This window comes from Vicugna pacos, chromosome 14 (genome assembly GCF_048564905.1).
Source record: "Vicugna pacos chromosome 14, VicPac4, whole genome shotgun sequence".
In the NCBI taxonomy this organism is placed as follows: Eukaryota; Metazoa; Chordata; class Mammalia; order Artiodactyla; family Camelidae; genus Vicugna; species Vicugna pacos.
In genome coordinates this window covers 63479031-63500662 of record NC_133000.1, presented here as the reverse complement: position 1 = coordinate 63500662, position 21632 = coordinate 63479031, and the positions used below count along the sequence as shown (strand labels likewise).

The window sequence follows — 21632 nt, the reverse complement described above, 5'->3', positions numbered from 1 at the left end:
GGATGGGTGGATCAACCAAACGTGGTATCTCCATACAATGGAATACCGTTCAACCTTTAAAGGAAATTTCAACCCAGGCTACAGCATGGATCAAGCTTGAGGACATTATGCTCAAGGACATAAGCCCATCACAAAGGGACAGGTACTGTCTGATTCTACTCACAGGAGGTTCATTCCTAGCGTCATCAATTCACAGAGACAGAAAGCAGAATGGTGGCTGGCGGGGGCTGGGGGCGGTGTGGGGAGCTAGTGTTCAATGTGCATGGAGCTGCAGCTTGGAAGGCTGACAAAGTTCTAGAAATGAATCGTGATGAGGGTTATACAACACTGTGAATGCACTTAATGCCACTGAATGGGATGCTTAGGAATGGTTACAATGGCAAATTTTATGTTATGCATATTACTGAAATTAAAAAAAAAAAGATGAGCAGATAAGCCCACACCCGTCCTCACACCTTTCTCCGGCTGTCCTCCTCGTCGTCCGTCCGAGGGCCCGCCTGGTCGTTGAGCAGTGGGCTGACCAAGGGAGATGCCTGCTTGGTGTCGGGGCTCAGGTTGGGGGACAGGATGGCGTTGGCAGGGGCGGCTCCTCCCTGCGAGTTGATGGACAGCTCTGAAAGGTGAGGGCTACCAGTCAGGGAGCCTGTTTGGGGATGAGAAGTATTAAAGAAGAAAAAAAAAGTAATTCCTTCTGGGACCTGGTTTCTACTTACAACTTTTACCTTTTCAAATCTTTAAGAACCCTGACCACCTTATGACATACTTAATGCACTTCATGATTTTCTAGTTTTTTTTCCGTCCTAAGTTGCAGCTGCCTTCATATTAAAAATACCATTCAGTGGAGCCACAGTTACATCATTAATGATAAGTTGGAGAACTCTGCTTTGAGAATAATTACTATAGTTTAAAAGCATCGTGTATCCCCCAATAGAGTCATCACCTCCTAACTACTGCCTTAGCTTCTAAGAATTACTCGAGAAAGACACAGTGTCTATATCACAAGGAGACGTGGGAAAGGACTAGAAAACAGAGCTATTCTAATAGAAGACTAAAGGACTGGGACACCCAGGACAGACTACGGCTCAGAGCAGTGGGGCTCAGCTAAAGGGAAAGCAGCTACCTCCCCTTCTACGAAGAACAGAAGCAAGCTCGTTATACCTGGTGATGTCACTCCATGTCTCTCTCACTGTTTGGGACAGAAACACTAGCATCACATTTACAGGCAAAGGTGATCATTTAAAAACACAAAGCTGGAGGTCATTACATGATCACAATTCCCCTTGATGAGTCAAAAAATGAAAGGCAATTAATTATTCCTCTGCAAAGGATACTATAATAAATAATATGAAAATGCATAATTACCCATGATGAGTCAGCCAAACGAGACGACGTGCACCTGAAACTCTTTGCCAACAGCCTTTTGCAAATACAGATATCTCAACTTATTGAAACTAAATGGGATGTTTCAAAATCTACTTCTAAACCAAATGTTTCTGCCTAACGGATTTATATGCAGATTCGCAAAAACTAGGATTAGGGTCAAAGTTCACGTAGCCCGCAGTTGGGTGAGTTACTGTCATCGGGAAAGACTACACGCGTGCTTTCTCCGTTTTCCTATATACAGATTCATGCTCGTTGCTACTCCGCACACAATCAAGGATCTCATTGAGAAAGGAGAAGTGCTGTTTTCTGGGCATACCCTTCATTTTCTTGACCTCTACCCTGTCTCTCTGGATTCATTCATGTCCACAGAAATTACAAGATAGGTCAGCCTAGAATGGAGCTGATGATGCTGGATAGTGAACTTCATCCCCGCATGAATGAACCACGCAGAGACCACCACCAGCTCCCATCGGGTTCCAGGTTGATCCACTAGCTGTGTCACCAACACATGGGGGAAAAGCCACCACACCCACAAAAACGACGAAAAGCAGACATCCTGCCCACTGAAGAACTAGATTAGGAAATGTCAGGAAAAGTCAGGTTGAAGAAGTGCGCGTTAAAAAAAGAAACAAAAACCCTCCATTTAAATTCCTTGCATTTTCAGACACATCATTAAAACAAAGTCCTGATGTTAGACAAGACCCAGTCACCCCACACACCATCAGACCCAGTGAAACCCGGAGAAAAAGGCCAGAAATTGCTTCACAAATGTCAATTTTATTGACACTAGTGCACAACTGGATACAATAATTTTGAGAGAACTGGAATTTGTCAGATAGAAATAGTGACAACAATTATAACTGCAATTGATTCAGGTACTACACTATTTTTTTTTTTTAAGAATCACAAAAAGAAAAAAATGTTATCACTACAAATAGGAATTAGAAAAGAGAAATTCTGGCAGTCTGGAGATCAAAACATTTCATGCATTTGTGAGTCACTGTTCAAGAGTCACTTTGTATTTGTCCGCCATCATCTGGCAGAATCTGGGGGCTTACCTTCAGCTCACACACTGTGTGTGAGACCAGGTGAGGCAGGTGTAAGGGAGAACATGCTGGGCCTTGAATTTGCAGCGATGTGGAACAGAGAAAGCGTGTGCCTCATCACTGAAAGAGTTGGAGCCAAGAACAAAAAAGGCTAGCTTGAAGGAAGAGTAAAGGGGTGGGGCAGCCGTACCAGTCAGGCCCTGGTCAGCATCCAGCAGCAGATAAAAAACCAGCTGCCACAGGGCAAGGGAGGAAGTAAGGGTGAACCAGTTCAAGTACCACCATGTCTACCCTCCAAAGGTCGAAAGCTGTTGCCCTTGTGAATTCCCAGGGGCCACTTCTGTTCTGTAGACTTGATGGGCTGGGAAGACTCGCTAACAGATCCAGAAGAGGTGCCAACCTGCCAAGAAGGCAGGACCCATTGCCAAGAAGATAGCAATCTAGAAGAATCTCCACTGGACCACATTGGAGAGACGACTCAGAAAGTGGGACACTGAAGGTGAACTCAATGACAACCATGCTCCTGGGTAGAGTCAGGGACAGTTCTGGGTTGTTGGGTAAGAATCAGCTACGTTCTCACTCATATAGCCTAAAGATGGGTGACACTGACGTTACACGTGAACCACACAACCTCGGAAAATGACCATATCAGGGTAGCCTATTCCTGTTTCCAGAGCAGGCTTAGCGTCTACTTATGGGGCCTAAGAAACCCAAGGTGATGAGTGTATTTAAACAGTAAGACCAAAAAGTCAATAAATACCAAGCAGCTTGTTCTAGAAATCTATCAGCAGTGCTAACAAAGGGAAAGGTCCAAAACTCAGGTTTGATTTTACTAATTTGAGCTGCATCCACAGAGAACAGCCCCCTTTCTCCCTTGCAAGACAAACTACCCAAGGCTTTGAAAATTTACAGCTGACATGGTTCCTGACAAAAATAGGTAGCTCATTGACCACTCAGCCATCAATGGGATATTGCTGACAAGGGTCATCGGTAGAATTTGGCAGCTGGATGAGTAATTACAATTCTCTTTTGACTTTGAGCCAGTGGATGCCAAAGGTCTGTACAAACTGGTGTCCACGCAGGGCTCACCCTCGGGCACATGTTAAGAGCTATGTCTTAAAGATGGTCAGTAGCTAAGGTTACAGTTATTAGAACTACTTGTAACCAATTTTCACTGAAGTAGTCTATTTTGCAAAATAGCAAACACACGCGGGTGTATCATTGGATGAAATGAGTCCACACTTGACTTGTGCAGCCCTATGAAGCCTGTTCACCCCGCATAGTCCGTCACCTGCCTGGAAGGCACAGCCCTGGAGGAGGAGAAATGGTGACTGGTGTTCACTGCTGCTCAATGAACTTACTAACGCCTCAGAATTTGATCATTTTGCTCCTTGGGGTCAAAATGGGCACAAAGGAATTTCAGTGAAGAGTTCTAGGTGAGTAATTTGGAGGAACCTCCTGAGAAAGCACCAGGATATCAAGGCAAGAGGTGGAAAGAAGTTTCAAGAGAATTAGAAAAAGATCAGTTATAGCCTAAAAGTCTGGAAGCTTTTGATTCTTAAAATTTTTTCCCTGTGGGGGAGGGTATAGCTCAAGTGGCAGAGTGCATGCTTAGCATGCATGAGGTCCTGGGTTCAATCCCCAGTACCTCCTCTATAAATAAATAAACCTAATTACTTCCACCTCCCCCCAAGAAAACCAACCAACAAACAAAACCTAAATAAAACAAAATGCTGGCTTAAAAAACTTTTTCTCCCTTTTCAGAAAATGCTCTGCATTTTTTAGGCATTCAGCTGTATTTCTGATTAATAACTCTCAAATTCCTCACCTCTTCCAAATAACGTCATGACAGTTCCCCCCCCCCTCCGCCAGCCAACCTCCATGTACCCCTCCCCACCCTCAATCTGTATCAAGAGGCCTGAGTTTATGTCGCTCCCACGGACTAAACATACTACTCTCGAGGGAGGCATTTATGGTAATTGCTTTTAAAAACCCCTTTAAGTGTACACAGTCTCATGGCACAAACAACTATGCAACTTGAAATTAGCACTGCCATATTTATGGATTTCCATTTATCACCCAGCCCAGAAACTAGCTTAGCTGCTTTATCTTTAGAATGTAAGAGAACTTCATAATTCTTCTCTCCCAGCTGCACAGGGGAAGCTGGATTTGCAGCCTCACCTAGACGTCAGCATCTCTTAACCAGCTTTTCACCAGAGCTACATCCACAGCAGGAACAGAGTCAACCAGCCAAACTCATGCATGTCTTCCCCTTTTAGGACTGGGCACAGGGCGCCTAGTAACCACCCACCTCCTCTGACAATATTAAAGGCAGAACAGACGCACGCAAGTCTGGGAGATGAGAATTTTTATCTATTTTTCAAGTAATAAAAATGGCATTTTGAATACTTCGTTGCACCTGCCCTATGTTTTTACCTGGGCCTCCCCTCGCTTTTTTTTTTGCATTCTTTGGCACGTCCTATTTTTAATTCCATAAGTTTTATTTTTCCTGTTAAGGAGGGAACTATAAAATTGGGCAATTTAAAAAATAGTAATCCAGAGATCTGCTAAATATTAAAATATCTGAGAATAAGAATACTGATGAAAATGAGGATGCTGACTGCTTTCTCAAGTCCTCTTTTCAAAATTTTAGAAAGTACAGTTACTAAAAAAGTATCTGTGTGGATTCCTCAGTATCCCCCTGAAGTTATATATGTGGCAAACTTCTACATGCCACTCATCTGTGATGACCTGTCTCCTGTTACTTGGTTCTAAAATATTGGAGATCGCATCTCTGTGGACCCAGAAGGTGCTGCAAAGGCACGCGGAGGAAATACATTACAGAGGCGGGTTCTCATTTATTTTTAAAAGGCTCTTTTTAAAGTTCATGATACCCCTCTGAAAGAGAAGACCGTGAACTCTCCCTGGAGACCATCTGCATTTGAAAGCCAGTTATCGGATGGAAAAAAAAAAAAAAGGTCAGTGTTGTATAGATTAACTACGGGTCATCTCCAGAAAAGGCAGGATTCACTCTAGTCTGATGACTAAGCTGGGTCCCACCACAGTGGAATATGGGAAAAGAGCTGTCACTGTTTTATTGAAATGACAAGTTTCCACAAGAAAAACCAGATTATACGATTACCCATCATAGCAGTGGGGTCTTCTTGGTAACTTGGGTTGTTGCAGGTAAGGTATGTACTTCTTAGACCAAGTTCCTTTAGGAAGAGTTTTACAAGCTGCTAAACATCAGTGTCACCACTCATCATCAAGCAATTCAGAAAAGCAACAGCAAGGCGACTTGCCGAAAAATATAAAGAGAAATGCTAATGGAAAAATGACAGGGAATGCACTAGCTTGTTCTTGCTTATGGGGAAAAGATAAAGGATTCTTCTCTGTTTGAAGGTGGTGGTGGTGGTGGTGGTGGCGGTGGTGGCGGTGGTGGTGGCGGCGGCGGCGGCAGCAGTGGCATTGTTTGGATTGGGGAACATGGTGCTTCGTACCAATGAAAAATACCATCTTGTACTCAGGATAAAGCTTCAGCCATCAGAGGGAAAGCACAGTTACAATTGACAGTTTTTACAGCAAGATACCTGTTAGGACAAGTAAAAGCCTCTTCAGTTGAGATTAACAAGAGATATTAACACCGTGCATACACTTGTTACGTGAGTTTGGCCTTCCATGCTTAAAAGAATCACCAAGCTCATTGTTATCGGAGAAGCCGGCCACCTTCCTGGTGGTAGAGATCCATGCTTTATTGTGATACTGCACTCTTAGGCCGTGGAGAGAAGATGAAACCAGACAGTATCTGTGACAGCCTACATCGTGGGTAGACTGCAAACTGAAAAACAGCTTATCGGCGGTGAGGAAGCCAACTGGGGCTATGCTAGATGAGGTCTTCTATTTCCACCTACCCGCACTCCCCAACAAAGTGAAGACACAGCTAAATCCTTTTACAAACGACGTCCAGTTTTCTAGTCCCATTTGAATAGATGTTCCCATTCCAAACAAGAAGCCAATCCTCTGCTTGGCCGTCCGGGCTCCCCCATGTAAGCCTGACCACAGATACTCTCTGTTTCCATGAGCCCTCTCCCAGACTACAGTGATCCTGCTCGCGTCCAAACACCACCCACTCCAGGCACACACAGTGCAAAGAGCAGGCTTGTAGAAGATGAGATCAGAAAAGTGAAGTCTTCTGTTCACCTTCTGTTTCCCCACCTTTAGAGAAATATGGTGTCACCAAGTGTGACCGCCCAGGATGCCCGCCTGTTAAAACCTGCTGTTTACAGACCAGGATCACTGTATTCTAGAGGAAACAGGTATTCCAAAGTACAAACTGGTATTCAGTTGTGTTAAAAAAAAAAAAAAAGACATCAGACAGTGCTCCAACAATGCAGGGAACAGAAGGTACACCATGCTTTGAGGATAAAGACAGAATGTTGAAAAAAAGCTTTTTCTCTTGGATAGGTACATGCTGACACAACAGGGCATACCATGGCACAACAGAAAAATGTCCTTTTGAATTTATCCAACAAATGACAAAAATGAGAATGAAGTCCCCAGCCTTTTCTATTTTAAAATTAATTCCACATATTAGAAAATTTTTAATAACATATTAAATATACACACAGAGAGAACAGAAAGGAACTGGATTAATAACACAGGCCAAGCTTATGCGAGTGGGTTAGTCAGGTTTTCAGGGCAACTTTCCAGGCAGAAAGAAGGTAAGGGATTGAATCCACCGGCCACTCAGGCGCGTGTGCAGAGAGCAGCGGGTGTGTGTTCTCGACTAAGGAAAACCTGTCTTTGGTCTTTCCATAAATCACCGCAGGCAGACTGACAAATGCTTCATTTCTCACAAAGGAACTTTGAGGCCCAGGAAAAAGCAATCGTCAGCCCAGTTTCATAAGCCAGAAAGGTCATCTGTGAATAATGACAGGCCCGTCACTGCACCACCACCAGGCTCCAAAATGACCCTTCCACTGTTTCCTATTTGAGAGTCAGTTAACAACCCCAATTTAGAATAAAGCAGAATCACTGCCTCCAAACTCCCAGTACCATTGCCACCGCTACCTCTTACTCAAAGTAGAGTTAATCACTGTTCGATGCTTTCTACACACACACACACACACACACACACACACACACACATGTGCACACAGTCCTCACTCCCTCCTATCCTCCTTAGTACCCTTGGTTTGTGTTGCATTTTGCAGTGATTTCTAACTGCTCTTCAATATTCCAAAATCATTGCCTCTGGCCCCAGCAGCAAGCTCAGGACTCTTCCATACCATTTCCATGATGCATTAACAGCATTTGCCTGGCAGCTGATTTTTCACCCAGGCTCTCAACTATACAAAATCAGCTATCCCATGTCAACAGTTAATTGAATTCTCCCTACTTTCAAATATAAAAACCAGCCCAAGACCTATCAGAACAACCTGATCTAGAACCTACATGAAGATGCAAATGAGCTGCCTCCTACCAGAAGTGCTAACCCAGGACTACGGCCCGAGGCCGTTTCCAAGGCTAAGCTGTGATGTCTGTATCACTTAGGCCATCCACACTGAAACCGTCCTGAACAAACAGTCTACTCAACTTCTAAAGCTTTCAGGAAAAGGAGAATTTTCTAATTCAACCCTAGCTTCTACCAGGGTGTTTAACTGCTTTTGCTGGAAAAGAAAAAAAAAAAGTTCCCCAGGATGGAAGTAGATTTCATCTGTTTTTTGGGACTAATGTGTTGTTAATTTTATGAAGGAAGACCCTTTTTCAAAAACAAGACTCTATCCACCTCCTCCCAAACATATACATGACGCACAAATCAGCATTTGCAACTTTTGTTCATGGGGGGAAATATTCAAAATCCCTAGGTTACCCCCAGGAAACACGATGTAACCCTTTTCAAGTATGTATCCAAACAGGTGGCAACCAGGCCACTTTTGATCTTTGAGCAGACAACACTAAGTCAAGTCATCATGGATATATATATTTTTTGCTTTTCATTATTATTGTTATTTTTAATAAAAAGGGAGCTGCTACATTAAGGGGTTGCCTTATTTTGATCTAAAAGTCATGGCTTCAGTTAAATACCAGCAACTGGTGTTAGAGGTATGCACGGTGTGCACTAGAGACCCCATTTCCCTGTATTACATTTTGTTCAGCTAAACAGAAACAGATGGAATTAAACTAACAAGGAAGAAGCAGGGCCAGGAAATTCTTTAAATGTCGCCAGAGTCAAGTTCTTTAATCACTTCCTTCTTATATACGTTCACTCACTAGGACCAATCCTCCCACACGTTCTTATGAACTTGGCTAACACGGCTGAATGTAAAACTCATCCAAGAGCTACCAGCGACGGGCTGTTTTGAAATGTTCACCTCTTTCAGGTTCAGAGAAACTTACTCTATTGCAGAGACCGCATGGAAGGACTCTTCTGCAGTTTGATTTGTAAAATTGGCAGCAATAAAATACAGCGCTGACCCTCTGAGCAGAGGAAAGTCCCCGTGAAGTTTATAGTCCATCCTCCATGTGTAACTGCACTTCCGCATCTGCAGATTCAACCAACCTTGCACTGCGCAGTATTTACTACTGAAAAAAATCTGAGTGTAAGTGGACCTGCACTGTTCAAACCTGTGTTGTTCAAGAGTCAGCTGAAAGGCGGGAGGATAAAGCTCAGTGGTAGAGCCCATGCTCAGCATGCATGAGGTCCTGGGTTCAAGGCCTAGGACCTCCGTTAAAGAAAAATTAAAAAAAAAAAAAAGTCAACTGTAGACGCATCTCCAGGAAACTAGAGGAAGGCCAACCTTAGAGAACTAAGCTCCTGATTATCAGAGGAGGGAAATTCACAGACTACAAAGGAGAAAACCCAGGGAAAAAGAGCCTTCCTTGGGGATACAACTTGGAAAGCTCTGACGTTCTGGCTAGTAACAAGGGCCTGGTAAAGAAGAGTGATCGAGACAGAAGCAGATAAACTCAAAATAAATCTAACGATGAAGGGGCCCCAAAATTTCCTAATTGAAGGTTGGTCCTACCTGGAACTCAGTTACTCACTAATGATTCCAATTGCACCAAACCCATACTGTGTTGAAATATGGAAGAGCATTTTCAGTGGAAAACGTTGATTAAAAGCATTTGAATGTGAACACTGATTACAGTTAGGAAAAAAGGGAGCTGTGCACATTCACAACAGTTTTAACAAAGCTTAAAACGACAGCTTAGTATTTGCAGTGTTTCTTTTTTTTTTCAGGAACTGCTTTACAGCACAATCAAAATGATTCCAGAGCTAAGATGCAAGTGGAGCTCCTATTCAACTGAGGACAGGCCGATTTCGTATACTTGGTAGAAATTTCCAGAGGCTCACGCTGCATTTTGGTTTTGCAGGGTCTAGCTTTTTTTTTTTTTTTCTTAAAGCAGCATTGCTTGGTTCGAATCTTCAAAGAAATTCTCGAGAATAAAACTGGAAGAATTCACATTTTAAGTGCAGGCCACAGCAGCATAGAAAATAAATCTGTGAGGAATTTCCAACTAGGAACCACATGTGTGGGGAAGAATCTGGCCCACAGACTTCCTTTAATTAAATGCCTGTCTAATAAAAGGTCGTCAAGGTCACAAAGATGACTGTTGAAGGAGCTGGAGCAATCCGTTTTAAGTTCTGGAACTCATTAAACGCATTTCTTCACGCTAAGAGAATTTCTTGCATTTTTATATTGCCTTGAACAAGCAGCAATAAAAATCAACCCAAAAGGTTCTATAATTTACATATTTTGAAACACTATCTAACAAAAGATATTAGTGCAAGGAGGCCCTGGAGTAGCCCTGAGTGGCATGAAGATTTATTTCTCTATAGAGCTGGTCTTCTATCCAAGCCTCTAAGACACTGTTTCAGAGAGCAGCCGTGATCTGAAGCCTTGGCTTCCCTGTTTATGCAGGAGACCCTACACTAGCTCTTGTCTTAGAAAAACTGGCGGAAGGTCTTGGGAAACCCTTCGGAAATCTGCAAGAATTCACAGGTCTCTCATCTCCACTGCTTATTCCTCATACCCGACCCCCTCTCTGATCTGCCTGCCCTTGTTACGCCACACAGTGAGATTCCAGCGACCAGTTAAGGACCTCGGGACCGGAGTCTCACAAGCAGAGGGCACAGAAGGTGGGATGGTGGACACTCGTGGCTTTCCCTGACCTCTCCACCTCGGTCAACTGGCTCTACCGCCAGGACCAAAGAATGCTGGCAGGAGGCTGACTGTCCCACCAGCGCTCTTTACCAGCGCGGGGCAAGCGCTCCCTGAAGCAATTAGTGAGTATTCTCAGCACTTCAGGGTAAGTGGCTTTTGAACAAACCACACCCCTCCTTTCTTTTAAGCACCATTAACCACACCAGGATTGCCACTTTCATAAACGCTGGCTGAGAAGCAGAAATTCAGTTACGTGGCTGGTATGAAACCAACCTGAGAAAAACTCTACCAGTAACCCTGACAGTGGAAAATCTTGTCAGTGCAGGACAGGGGACACCACTGTTGATCAGCTGCTTTTAAAACACTTCAGATAAAAATCACTTCTTTAGGGAAAAAGCCAAACAAAATAATTACTGGAGCGTGTTTTGCTTTGGGGGTTTACATGCGATGATTCACATTTTGTTCTGGGTAAGTTCAACCCTTTTGCTCATTCGTATTTCATTATCAGACTGCTGTATGATTAGAAGTAAAAAGAAAACTCATTTCAACAGACCACCTTCACAAATAAACCACAGGATTCCAAGTGTCACTGCGCTACACTCCCATTTAACTAAATTTTTCTACAGCAAATTGACATCTTTCTCTAAGTTCAAAACAGAATATGCAAAAACGTGTTATAATGCAAAACCCCGCAATATAAAAAAGCAGCCGGTCTTCCTGCCTAGTAGGACTGTCATTGCCTAAGTCAAGTCTACAGGATTCCTAGTTGCCACATGATTTTAATTATTAATGCATACAAGAGTCTCAAAAAATAAAGTATTAAATCTAAAAGGACCTATTGCATCCAGACGTCACATAGAGTAAAATGCTGAAGTCCGGAGACCAGCGTTCTGGCTCTAGCTCTGTCATGCAACAGCTGTATGACTTCTGTGACTTCTTCACTGGAAGAAAGTTTCTCATCTGTAAAATGAGGTTTAACCTAGGTGATCTCTAAGGTCCCTTCTGGCTTTCAAATTCTGTGACTGTTAAATATGTAATTCTAAAGCAAGACATGAATAGACTACTTCAATGAACATCTTTCAAGCTATCCGATAATCAATTTGATTCATCAATCATGCACTGAATCAAATGATTAGGAAGACAGAGCAGAAGTGTGTATAAAAATGGATTAAAGTTTTCAGAATCTTTAAAACCAACCTCTGGACATTCATGTGGACAGATAATCACTTGTGAACCACAAGGTCAGTCAATATTTCTGTTCGTGAAATACTGCTGCCAAATTCTACTCCGTTTCCTACCCATGATCAGCCCCTCCGCATGACAAAGCCACATGATGAGGTTTTACTAAGGCCACTGGCATGGCGGACATCAGATGTATCGTTGTTACAACTCTGCTCGAGGATTTTGTGGTTACTTAGGATCTAAAACTTTTACTGTACAATTTATTTTTTTAAAAAAAGTACCGAAGACTAAAAAGTACCAAATAACAGGCATGAAGAAAAGCACTTCATTTGTGACCCTCTTCCTACTCAGCAAGCAAGCCAGAATTTCAGCCAGCGCTTTCCTTACACTCCACCAGAGTCTAGAAGGCAATCATGTTTGGCTGAGGAGTGACCCTGGCTGCCTAGCAGAGCCATCTGGGGAGCCCAAGAGGCACCCCAGCTCAATGAGAACGAAATTTCTAGGGTCTGGGTTCGGGCAATGCCAATTTTTAAATTCCTAGGTGATTCCAAGGTGCAGCTAAGGCTGAGACACAAAGCAAGTCCAAACCAGGCTCTTCATCTGAAATGCAGGAGTGCTGGGTGAAAGGCACTGGTGTAGGTGGTCAAGATTTAAAAAGAAGCCAGACTTCTTGCTACTTTCACTTTCTTTCTTCCTGCACAGAGAAGCAGCCGTAAGTCAGCTTCTGAGAGAAGCTGCTGTTCCCAAGAGAGTGAACGTTAAGAATGTGCGTAAAACTCAACCCAAGGCAATGAGACTGGGACTCGGCCCTTCTCTGTGCTGTGCACTATTCAAAGGCAGCATGCAGTCTGCCAACCTCCCGGTGACAACAGTACCTACTTCCTCCTGCACCATCGCCTGACAGCATGTCTGTGCTTCACCAAGAGGTTCTGCTCACCAGTTACAGCTTCTTCAAACATAACCAACAAATTTGACCCACCAAAGCAAACCCAAACCAAACCCAAACCGAACCAGCAATCTCATGTCACTTACAGCTCCTGAAGATTCTATGACTTTTATATCATTTCATACAAAGTCTGCAAAGAAGTAATTCCACGTGCTTCTGATTAAAATGTTCACTAGTCTTAACTAAGATTTCACAAACACTTCACCTCAACTAGCAATCAACTTACATTTGGCCTTGAATTTTGTCAGTTTCTCACTTTACGAGGCACAGAAAAGCAGCCCCCCTTTTCAAGAAGGGGTTAAAAGTAAAACCAACACTTTTCCTGGGGTCTCAGTGCTATTTCAGTCCCCAGACTCAACCAAATGGGAGGGTGATCTGCCTACAGAACTGAACATACAAGAAAATTTCCACATAAATACGACACGCTACACACTGATCAGATTCATAATAAAGTATTTCTTTCTAGCCTTCCACCAGAAAGATAAACAAGCTCTTGGTAATTTGTCAGGCTTTGTGAAGTTTGGTTTCTCTGAGAAGTCAGGCATGCCCTATCCAACGTGTGCCTGCCCCAAACTTCCTCTAACAAATGTCAATTAAAAATGCACAAGTCGCTAGCACAGATCATCTCCACCGAAAGCCGGGACTCAGGAACCCAGGCTCCCGACACTTGAAGACATGCCTTCGAGTCTCCTCACTCATTCTCCTCCCTCTCCTCCTTCACACGCAGGCCACTCAGGGACTTCTTATTCCTCTCCACGCAGGGGGAACCCAGCACGGCTGGATTACCAAACACGAGGGGCTGGTTCAGAGGGCTCACCATCTCAGAGTCTGAATCGCTGGATTCAGTCCCACTGCTGGTGGAGCCCTCGGTCACCTGCAGGGGGGCCAGCTGGTCTCCCAGGCGACTGGCATGGGCTGCCTGCGCAGTGGGGGTCTTGGAGGCTGGACCCACGAGAGGGGTCCCATTAGCCAGCGTCCTGCCTTCCAAGCCAGCCGGGCCGACCACTCCTCCCTCTCCGGGGCCGTCAAGCCTACCTGCTGCCTCTGGGGTTGATGCTCCCCGGCTAAGAATGAGTGGATCTGTCTCTGACTTATTGTATCCACCGGGAAGACTCTTTAAATACGGCCTTTGTGAGACGGGAGAACAGTTTTCGTAATGAGGACCCGGGCTTAGGAGAGTACCTTCTCCCACACTTCTCTCTCTAGGGTCATGTCCGTTTTCGGAAACATAGCCTTGAGACCTGGTCCGGCCCCAAGGCATATTTGGACTTGAGCTTCTGCTGCTGGGAGATAACGGGGTGGCCAAGGGACTGTGGCTGCCTGAGCCCCCGAACATCTCATCTATCAGAGAGCTATGTCTTGGGAGTCTGGGGCTCCCGCTCACATCAAAGGATATGTCTGCCGAATCATCGTCAAGGAATTCTCTGGAAGGAGGCCGGGAGGACTTCACAGAGTGCGGGGAAGCCCTAGAATGCCTAGCTTCTATTCGCCTCTCCTCCCGGGAGAGCAGATAAACACCACTGGTCAAATCACCCTCATAGTTGTCATTTGTTTGGGACCGTGACTGGGATGCGTGTTCCCTGAGAAGGTCGGATTCACTGTCTACGTCACTGCAGTCAATGAAAGGAATGGAAGCGCTGCTGCCTCTAGCAGCCCTGGATGCTGGACCTGTGCTTGGCTGCGGGGGCTGAGGTCTACTCTGCTGGGTCCTGTCCTTAACGACCTCCTCCTCTTCCTCCACCGTCGCCCTGACGGCTCCGTCGGCCGGCGTGCTCCCTGCCGGGCTCTTCTGTGCAGCGGGGCTGCGTGGCGGCCCGCTCTCCTGGGCGGAAACATTCAGTTCCTTTCCTGGCTGGCAGCTCTGGCTGCCTGGGGATTCAGCACCTTCTCCGAGGGTAAGGCTGGCACTCTGCTGAGACTGGGGCGGGGGTGGGGTGGTGCAAGAAAAGGAGCGGGGAGATGAAGAGAAAAGGGAGAGGGTTAGAGAGAGACGCAGGGGCTAATTTAACAGCACCTCCTTCAGCATCAAGCGGCCCAAACGACTGCCGCATAAAGCCCGCCCTCCACCGGCTTAGAACAAGGCACCCTGGCAGTAAGTGGGCAACCCCCAGGGCACTCCCCGGGGCGTCTGGTCAGGATCCACAATATTCTTTCACGGTGTGGAAGCCGATACTGCGGAGTCCCCAGCAGCACAGGTGAGGCAGCGCCTCTCATTTCCGGGACTCAGTCTCACCTTGGGTTTCTAAAGTTTCTGTGCAACAAGGGAGCCCTTCCAGCCCACAGGGGGCTTCCTGAGGAGGCGCCGGCAGGGGGAGGAAGAGAAGATATCACGGACCACTCCCCACCCCCGCCAAGGCCGGCTGACATGGACTTCAGACAAATGACAAAGATTTCTTTGACTGGATTCCTAACGGTACGATGGGCAGATTAAGGACTTGCTTCAGATTCACACAATGAAATCACCTTCGTGTTCTTCTCCAACAAAGTTCTTATTCTACCACAGAGAAAACCCTGACAACTCATCCAGATACCAACCCCAGGGAAAACGAGCTCGGGCCACCCGCTGGGCAAGAGTGATCATGTGTCTCGCTGCCACTGTGGCCGCTGCCCTGTAATCTGAGCCCTGGGAACTCACCGCCCAGTCCAGCGCCAGCACAAGGTTCTGACCCTGGCACCCAAGGGGAGCTGCACCCAGCACTCGCGAAGTAGGTCCTGACCTCTTCGCACAAGCGCAGCCCTTTAGCTGGAGGGTGGGCTCAGCTCTGGCTCCCATGGGTGGTTCCAGCCCTAAGCTGAGTTCAGGCCAACAGAGCCAACTTCCCTGGGGCGAGAGCACGGGAGAGGGAGTCAGCTGGGGAAGGACCCAGAGCTCAGGCTGTGTCTGGCTCTCCTCCATACAACACCCCCGAGGGGAAGGACAGAGAACCCAAGAGCATGCTAGGCGACACAGGGCTCAGCAGAGGAAGTCTGGTGACAGACAGAGCTGTAATAGTGAACACCATCATCACTGACTTGTTTTGGCACTTCTGAATTCGGCTCTGTAGGCTGCGTAGCAAGGCTTCTGATGGAATGAATCTTGCTGTGTTTCCTGGGAGAAATCACAGAAGACAGCTAAAGTTAGGTGAGTTGTTTTTTTGTTTTGTTTTTTAATTGAAAAATAACCACTGTTCCAAGGCACTTCCTCCACCGTGAAGGCACCCAAGCTAGCTTGGATAAATGTGCCCTGGAAATAGACCCAGTCATCCACCCCACAGCACTCGCAGGATTCAGGGGTTGCTTCAGCCTTGACAAAGCTCTCAGCCATTGCCAGCTCCTGCTGGAGCGGTGGGCCAGCCTGTCAGGAGCACCAGCCTCCGAACACTAACTTTCTAGTTCTGGGAAATGTCAGTGGAGGGAGAAGTTGGCTGGGCCTGCGGACGCTCTGAATTGTAAGCAATGGTCTAACAATATGAAATCAGTGTGTGGTTTGGGTCTAATTTTCCAGATCAGTTCTATAATAGAGGCTATTGCCACTGAGCAGCGAACTCCTTCACAGCACTCAGATCAGAGACCAGGCTGCCCCAGGAATGAATTTATAGACTCAACAGTGTTTTATCACGCCATCAACCCCTCTTTCTCTAATCTTTTCCTTCCCTTAGTGTGTGCCCCACACCAAGCACCCATATTCTGAGTCACAGAGAGGTGGGCCACTTCTTATATGATCCTTGAAAGATTAACTGTGGATCGTCCAAGAAAACGATGAGGTGTTTGTTCCATTTAGATACGCGTGCAAATAAGCTTCCTTATTACATTTCTGGATATAGGGAGGGAGAAACCTCAGATCTGCATCAGGAGAAACAGACAAGGATGGTCACAGCAGTGCGTCTGTTTCAGCAAACGCAAAACAGAACACCAAACAACCTGAATGTTTATCAACTGGGAATCAGATGAAAAAGGACACCCCCAGAGCAATGCTGCCTGTTCTTTTTGGATGCATGAATGTTTACAACAGACGTAACATGCATTAGGTGGTTGTTACCTCTGGGGAGGGGAGGAGGGAAATAATGAAGACAGTTGGTTAAAGAGGGGTTTAGCTACATCTGTAACCACAATAGCTACAAATAAGGAAAGAAGAAATAAAACTCTCAAAGCCAATGTTAAAATGTTAACAGTTGATTCTAAGTAGTAGGAACATGGCAGAACATGCATCCTGTCTTGCTGTGATTTTTTTAAATGTGTTAGAGTGAAGAAAGAAAAACGCTATGACAAATAAACACACACTCGCAACTAAACAGTGCTTGACACAGGATCATTTCACCCCTTTACTCTTTTCTCTTTGACTCTCTGGCGGCATTACAATGCTTAAGAGTAGTGGCCCCTGTAGTTGGAAGACCAGGGGCCGCTTACCAGCTCTGAGACCTGGGCTAGTTACTTAGCATCTCTGAACGGCAGCGTCTCCATCTTTAAAAAGAGAATAAAATAGCACCGACCTCCCAGAGCTTGGGGTGGAGATCACAGGAGTTAATGTGTGTAAAGAGCTCGGAACAGTGCCTGGCACAGAGTAAGGGCTATAAGCATTTGCTAACAATGATAAATCCTGCTTCTCTTCATTCAAACTTTGTTGAAAAAAAAAAAGAAGTTTATAGAAAATACTTCCAATTCAAATCCTCCAATACTTAAGGACTCACTGATGAGCAAGTTTGGACAGTGCTTTATCCCCTCTGTAACCTCCTGTTCCTCTTCCAGCCCTGCCCTCTGCTGGTTTCCTCTTCCCCCTCGCTTGGTACTCTCAGTCCATTCTTCGAGTCTCATCTGATCCTCCAGTGAGTGTCCCCAGGCCCTCGGAGGTTCCTGACACTGAACTGGCCGAGGCTCTAACTCCCCGAGCCTGGGGGAAGCGGTGCCGAGCAGCAGGGCACTGCTCCCTTGAGAGGATGACTCCTCTCAAATTGGAAGAAGCATCGAACCTTCTCTTACCTTTCAAACTGCACTTTCTTATGTCCTCCTTCTTTAACGTAGTCGAGAACCTGCTTCTGAGTCCGACCACTAAAAGGAAGAGCACGAGAAGAAACAGGGGAGACACTAAGGCATTCTCATTTGACACCGCTTCCCCCACCCCAGCACTCTGCCATCTTCACCTCCCCTCCCTCCAGAACTGGGAGGTGAGTGGGTTTTCTCAGCCAGCCAGGAATAGAAGCAGCGCCAAGGAAAAACATGCTTTTGTGTTTATTCTGTCCCTTGGTATTTCCCTTATCAATAACAGAAAAAGTTTCTAACTAAACCACTTAGTAATCCTGTGTTTGGTTGTGAGGCAACCATCCTAAGAGTCTGTCTACTTCCTGAAGGTGGGGGCAGTTGTGCTCACTGCATATCCCCAAAGCCTCGACAGAATTTGACAACAGATACTCAAAGATCTGCTGAAAGAACAGGTGAGAAACCGAACTAATGATGGCCAAGTCTATGCAGCATTCGGGAAAGGTACACCAAGTGTTAACAAGGTGCTTTATCTTCTACAGAGAAAGAAAATCCTTTCTGAATTGGCCCCTTTGGAGTTGACTGAGGCTGGGTAGCCAACGTTCAAACGGAACACACCGAGGGTCTGCCAGGGGCCTGCTGGGACGACGGAGCACGCACCCCACCAACCAAACCTCTTGGAAGCCACCTCTTCCCCGAGGCAAGTCGCGGGGAAAACGATCGCCTGGCAACCGGGGAGATGTGAAGGGGACGCCTCACCTGAACCGAAACGATGACCCCCGGCTAAAGAGAACAGGCTTTGGCTTTGGTTTGGGCTCTTCAAAAAGTCTAAAAAAGGCATGATGTTCAACACAGATTTTCCAGAAGGACTTGCAGAAATCCCGACTGGCCATTAGGAATTCCAAGGTATCCTGGTATGAGCTCTAGAAAGAGAAAACAGCCCTTTGGTTTTTTTCCATTACCCATAGGCATGCAGCTGAAAAACGGAAAAGGGGGCAGAAAATAAATGTGTCCAGTAAAATTGCAACTGTGTATTTTATTATTGCCTGACCATGAATTCACTTGTTTAGTAAAACACGGTTGCCCCTAATGACAAAGTCTACTCATTGTTCAACCACTTTCTTCCCCACTTAATTCCTTATTGGAACAAACACAAAGTGGACTCAGCAGAAGTCACAGCATCTCCTTTGACAGAATTCATAAACAAACTCTGTTTACTTGGCTTATATCTCCTTCTTAAAAAAAAAATGTTCTGAAATTCCGTTTTGGCCTCCTTAAAGTAACTGAAACCCAGTTCTCCCTGTTTCCTCCCTCATGGCTCAGGCCAACTTTGAATATTGCTCTTAAGCCTTTTCTCCATTGAAAAGCATACGGCTCCAGCCTCCAGGTGGCCCCAGGGCCCAGACAGGAAATGAGCACTTCTTCTGGAGCACAAAAGTATCACTCAAGGCTGAAAAATTCATGTCCTTTGATTTGGGAAAGGGGATATGGCCATTTTCTACTCCCAGACTGCAGGCTCCCAACTGAAGTGGTCATATTACATCAACAGAAGTGACCACAGGCCTGAACACTCCCGGCCGCTCCAGCTCCTCGCGGGGAATCTCGCAGGTCCGGGCAGGGCCGCCCCCACTTACTGACACGCTGTGGTGCAGTTCGTCACTTGAACACAGCCTTTGGGACTCACAACACTTTTCACTTAGAAAACCACTTACCATGGGGGTCTGCTTCCCACCTCAGGCCAGAGAAGCCTATTTCACCCTTCATGTGGCCCAGCTACTCTAAGCCTGAACTGCCATTTGTTGTCATTCTTTTTTCCTTGGGGAAAAGCGTTCCAGGTCTGGTTGGGGACACTAGCAATACGCCACCTGTCTCCTCCATCGCCATTTATGGCCGAGGAAGATGCGGCTCACTTCCTTCTGACCAGGTGCCATGTGTGTTACATCGGGGCCTGGTTAGCTTGTGAGAATGCCCTGTCAGGGGTTGGGGACAGGAGCAGGGACTGCTGCTGTGCGGGAAGGGACAGGCCTGGAACACAGCAGAATGCTGCTCGTGGTCTCAAGGTGGCCGAGGCTGGAGGAGGGGACAGCCTGTAGGCGCCCAGGGCGGGGCCCCTCCCAGGCACACATCTGTGTTGCTGCTTCTTCACCCTCTGCCTACTGATGGTGACAGCTCGGGAGTGACCAAGCATCAGGATACACCGTGGGGACACGCAGACATGGCTGCTGGCCACAAGTCGGGCTCCAGGACGCGCTCCAGCGGGAGGCCTCCCCCTCCTTCCCTGAGGCACTCACATTCACATCCGGGCGGAGCTTGATGAGAAAGCGCTTCCTCTTGAAGCTCAGCTTCCGCACCTTTGCCCAGTTGAAGGCATTGATCTTAGTGAAGCCCTGAGAAGGAAAGTATCAGCCAGTGAGCCTGGAAACACGTAAGAAGCAACATGACTGGGGGCTGGCTGGCTTTGTTCCCAGGGAGCTGAAAGGACTGATGTGCGACTGCTCGGAAGGATGCCTCTTGCTGGAGAAATCCCAGGACCCGCAGCACTGGGATGACACCCGTTCCCTGCCTGGATCAGTACTTCTCACTAATTATATGATTCGGCGTTCAGACTGAGTCTGCTGCCAGGGAGAGAAGAGGCTGGCCAAGGGGCTTGCTAAAGAGAAAGATAAATACAAATAAAAACCATGGCAACCACCACAAACAATTATTAGCGACCATCACCAACGGGGTGCCGGGTGCCATCCCGAGTCCATTACAGACCTTATCTCGTCAAGCCTGACACAAAACCCAGCCAGCTGGATTTATTATCTCCCTTCTACAGATGTGGAAACTGCAGCGTGGCTGGATTTTAATGTGTCCCAAATCACACAGTTACCGAGGCAGAGCGAGATTCCTGGGTGTGGGCCCGAACCAGCAGCCGTGCTTAATATCCACAGCGGCAACACAGCAGGGAGCCACCACCCGCTTTGTCCACACTAGTCTGGCTCCCATGCCCAGGGGGCTTCCAGCTCGGAAAGGTCTGGGGAGGGGAGGCCCCACCCCCAGGTGTCTTCCTGGCCAGAGTTGTCTCCAGGAGGGACACACACTGGCACCTTTGCTCGCCAGGTCGTGGTGGAATACCAGCGGAGAGCTGCCAGACACCAGCCCCCATCTGCCCTGTCATCTCAGCCGAAATGAGAATGCCTCTCGAGCCCACTTGAACACCAGGACCACTTATTTAAATTGGTTAGGATGGAGCAATTAGGCACCGACCGGAAGATGAATTCCCAGATACAGGCTTTGTACGTGACTGCACTCCTGAGCAATTCTCAACATTCAGACTATCCAACACAATCAAAGCAAATTAATTCAGCTGTCAGGCACTTCTTATCTCCATGATTTTTAGAAATGTTTTAAGGGTTTTAATTTTGAAATGGAACAGCAGGACTGAAAACTACATTGTTTTATTGTCCTTTTGCTCATCAGGGACTCCAGGATTATTTCTGTAGGTCGTTAACTGTTAGGGACAGTCAGCTCTTCAAATACCACGCTGCTCTCAAAATGTCACTCCCTAGTGTCCCACAGGAAACTCAGCCTCAACTGCTCTTGGGCCATGAATCTGAGGCAATTAACATCCATCATAAATAACTGATACAGGGACAGAGAATCCCTGGGGTTATTTCAGTAAAATTCAAAGCAGGAAATGCAACCCAACCCGGCAGAGCTCAAAAAAAAAGTTTCAGGTCATACACCTTTAGAGCTGGGTGAAAGCTGACCGTCTTTCATGAAGAAGGCAGAAGCTTTCTTCCTGCCCCTTTGAAACCGAAGCACGGATTTATCCACTTTTGTTTAAAACAAAAGCCTTGAGGGATATGTTGTTCAGCACAGGGAACATAGCTAGTATTTTACGACTTTAAGTGACGTATCATCTGTAAAATCTTCAATCACTATGTTGTGCACCTGAAACTAATATGATAT

The 21632-nt window shown here is 46.3% G+C and overlaps 1 protein-coding gene across 8 annotated transcripts in view; it reads right to left on the bottom strand.

The window, feature by feature from the left end:
- The window catches only part of FARP1 (FERM, ARH/RhoGEF and pleckstrin domain protein 1), a 332832-nt gene that overhangs the window by 40239 nt on the left and 270961 nt on the right, over window positions 1-21632 (bottom strand). For 7 of the 8 annotated variants that reach the window (XM_072976475.1, XM_072976476.1, XM_072976477.1 and 4 more), the window contains 6 exons: window positions 19970-20065; window positions 18438-18601; window positions 17682-17750; window positions 15738-15813; window positions 14394-14643; window positions 456-643 (listed from right to left, as the gene is read on the bottom strand). In XM_072976475.1, the coding sequence (XP_072832576.1) occupies window positions 456-643; window positions 14394-14643; window positions 15738-15813; window positions 17682-17750; window positions 18438-18601; window positions 19970-20065 (843 nt within the window). The remainder of the gene's footprint in view (window positions 1-455; window positions 644-14393; window positions 14644-15737; window positions 15814-17681; window positions 17751-18437; window positions 18602-19969; window positions 20066-21632) is intronic. The other variant, XM_072976480.1, reaches the window with a different exon arrangement.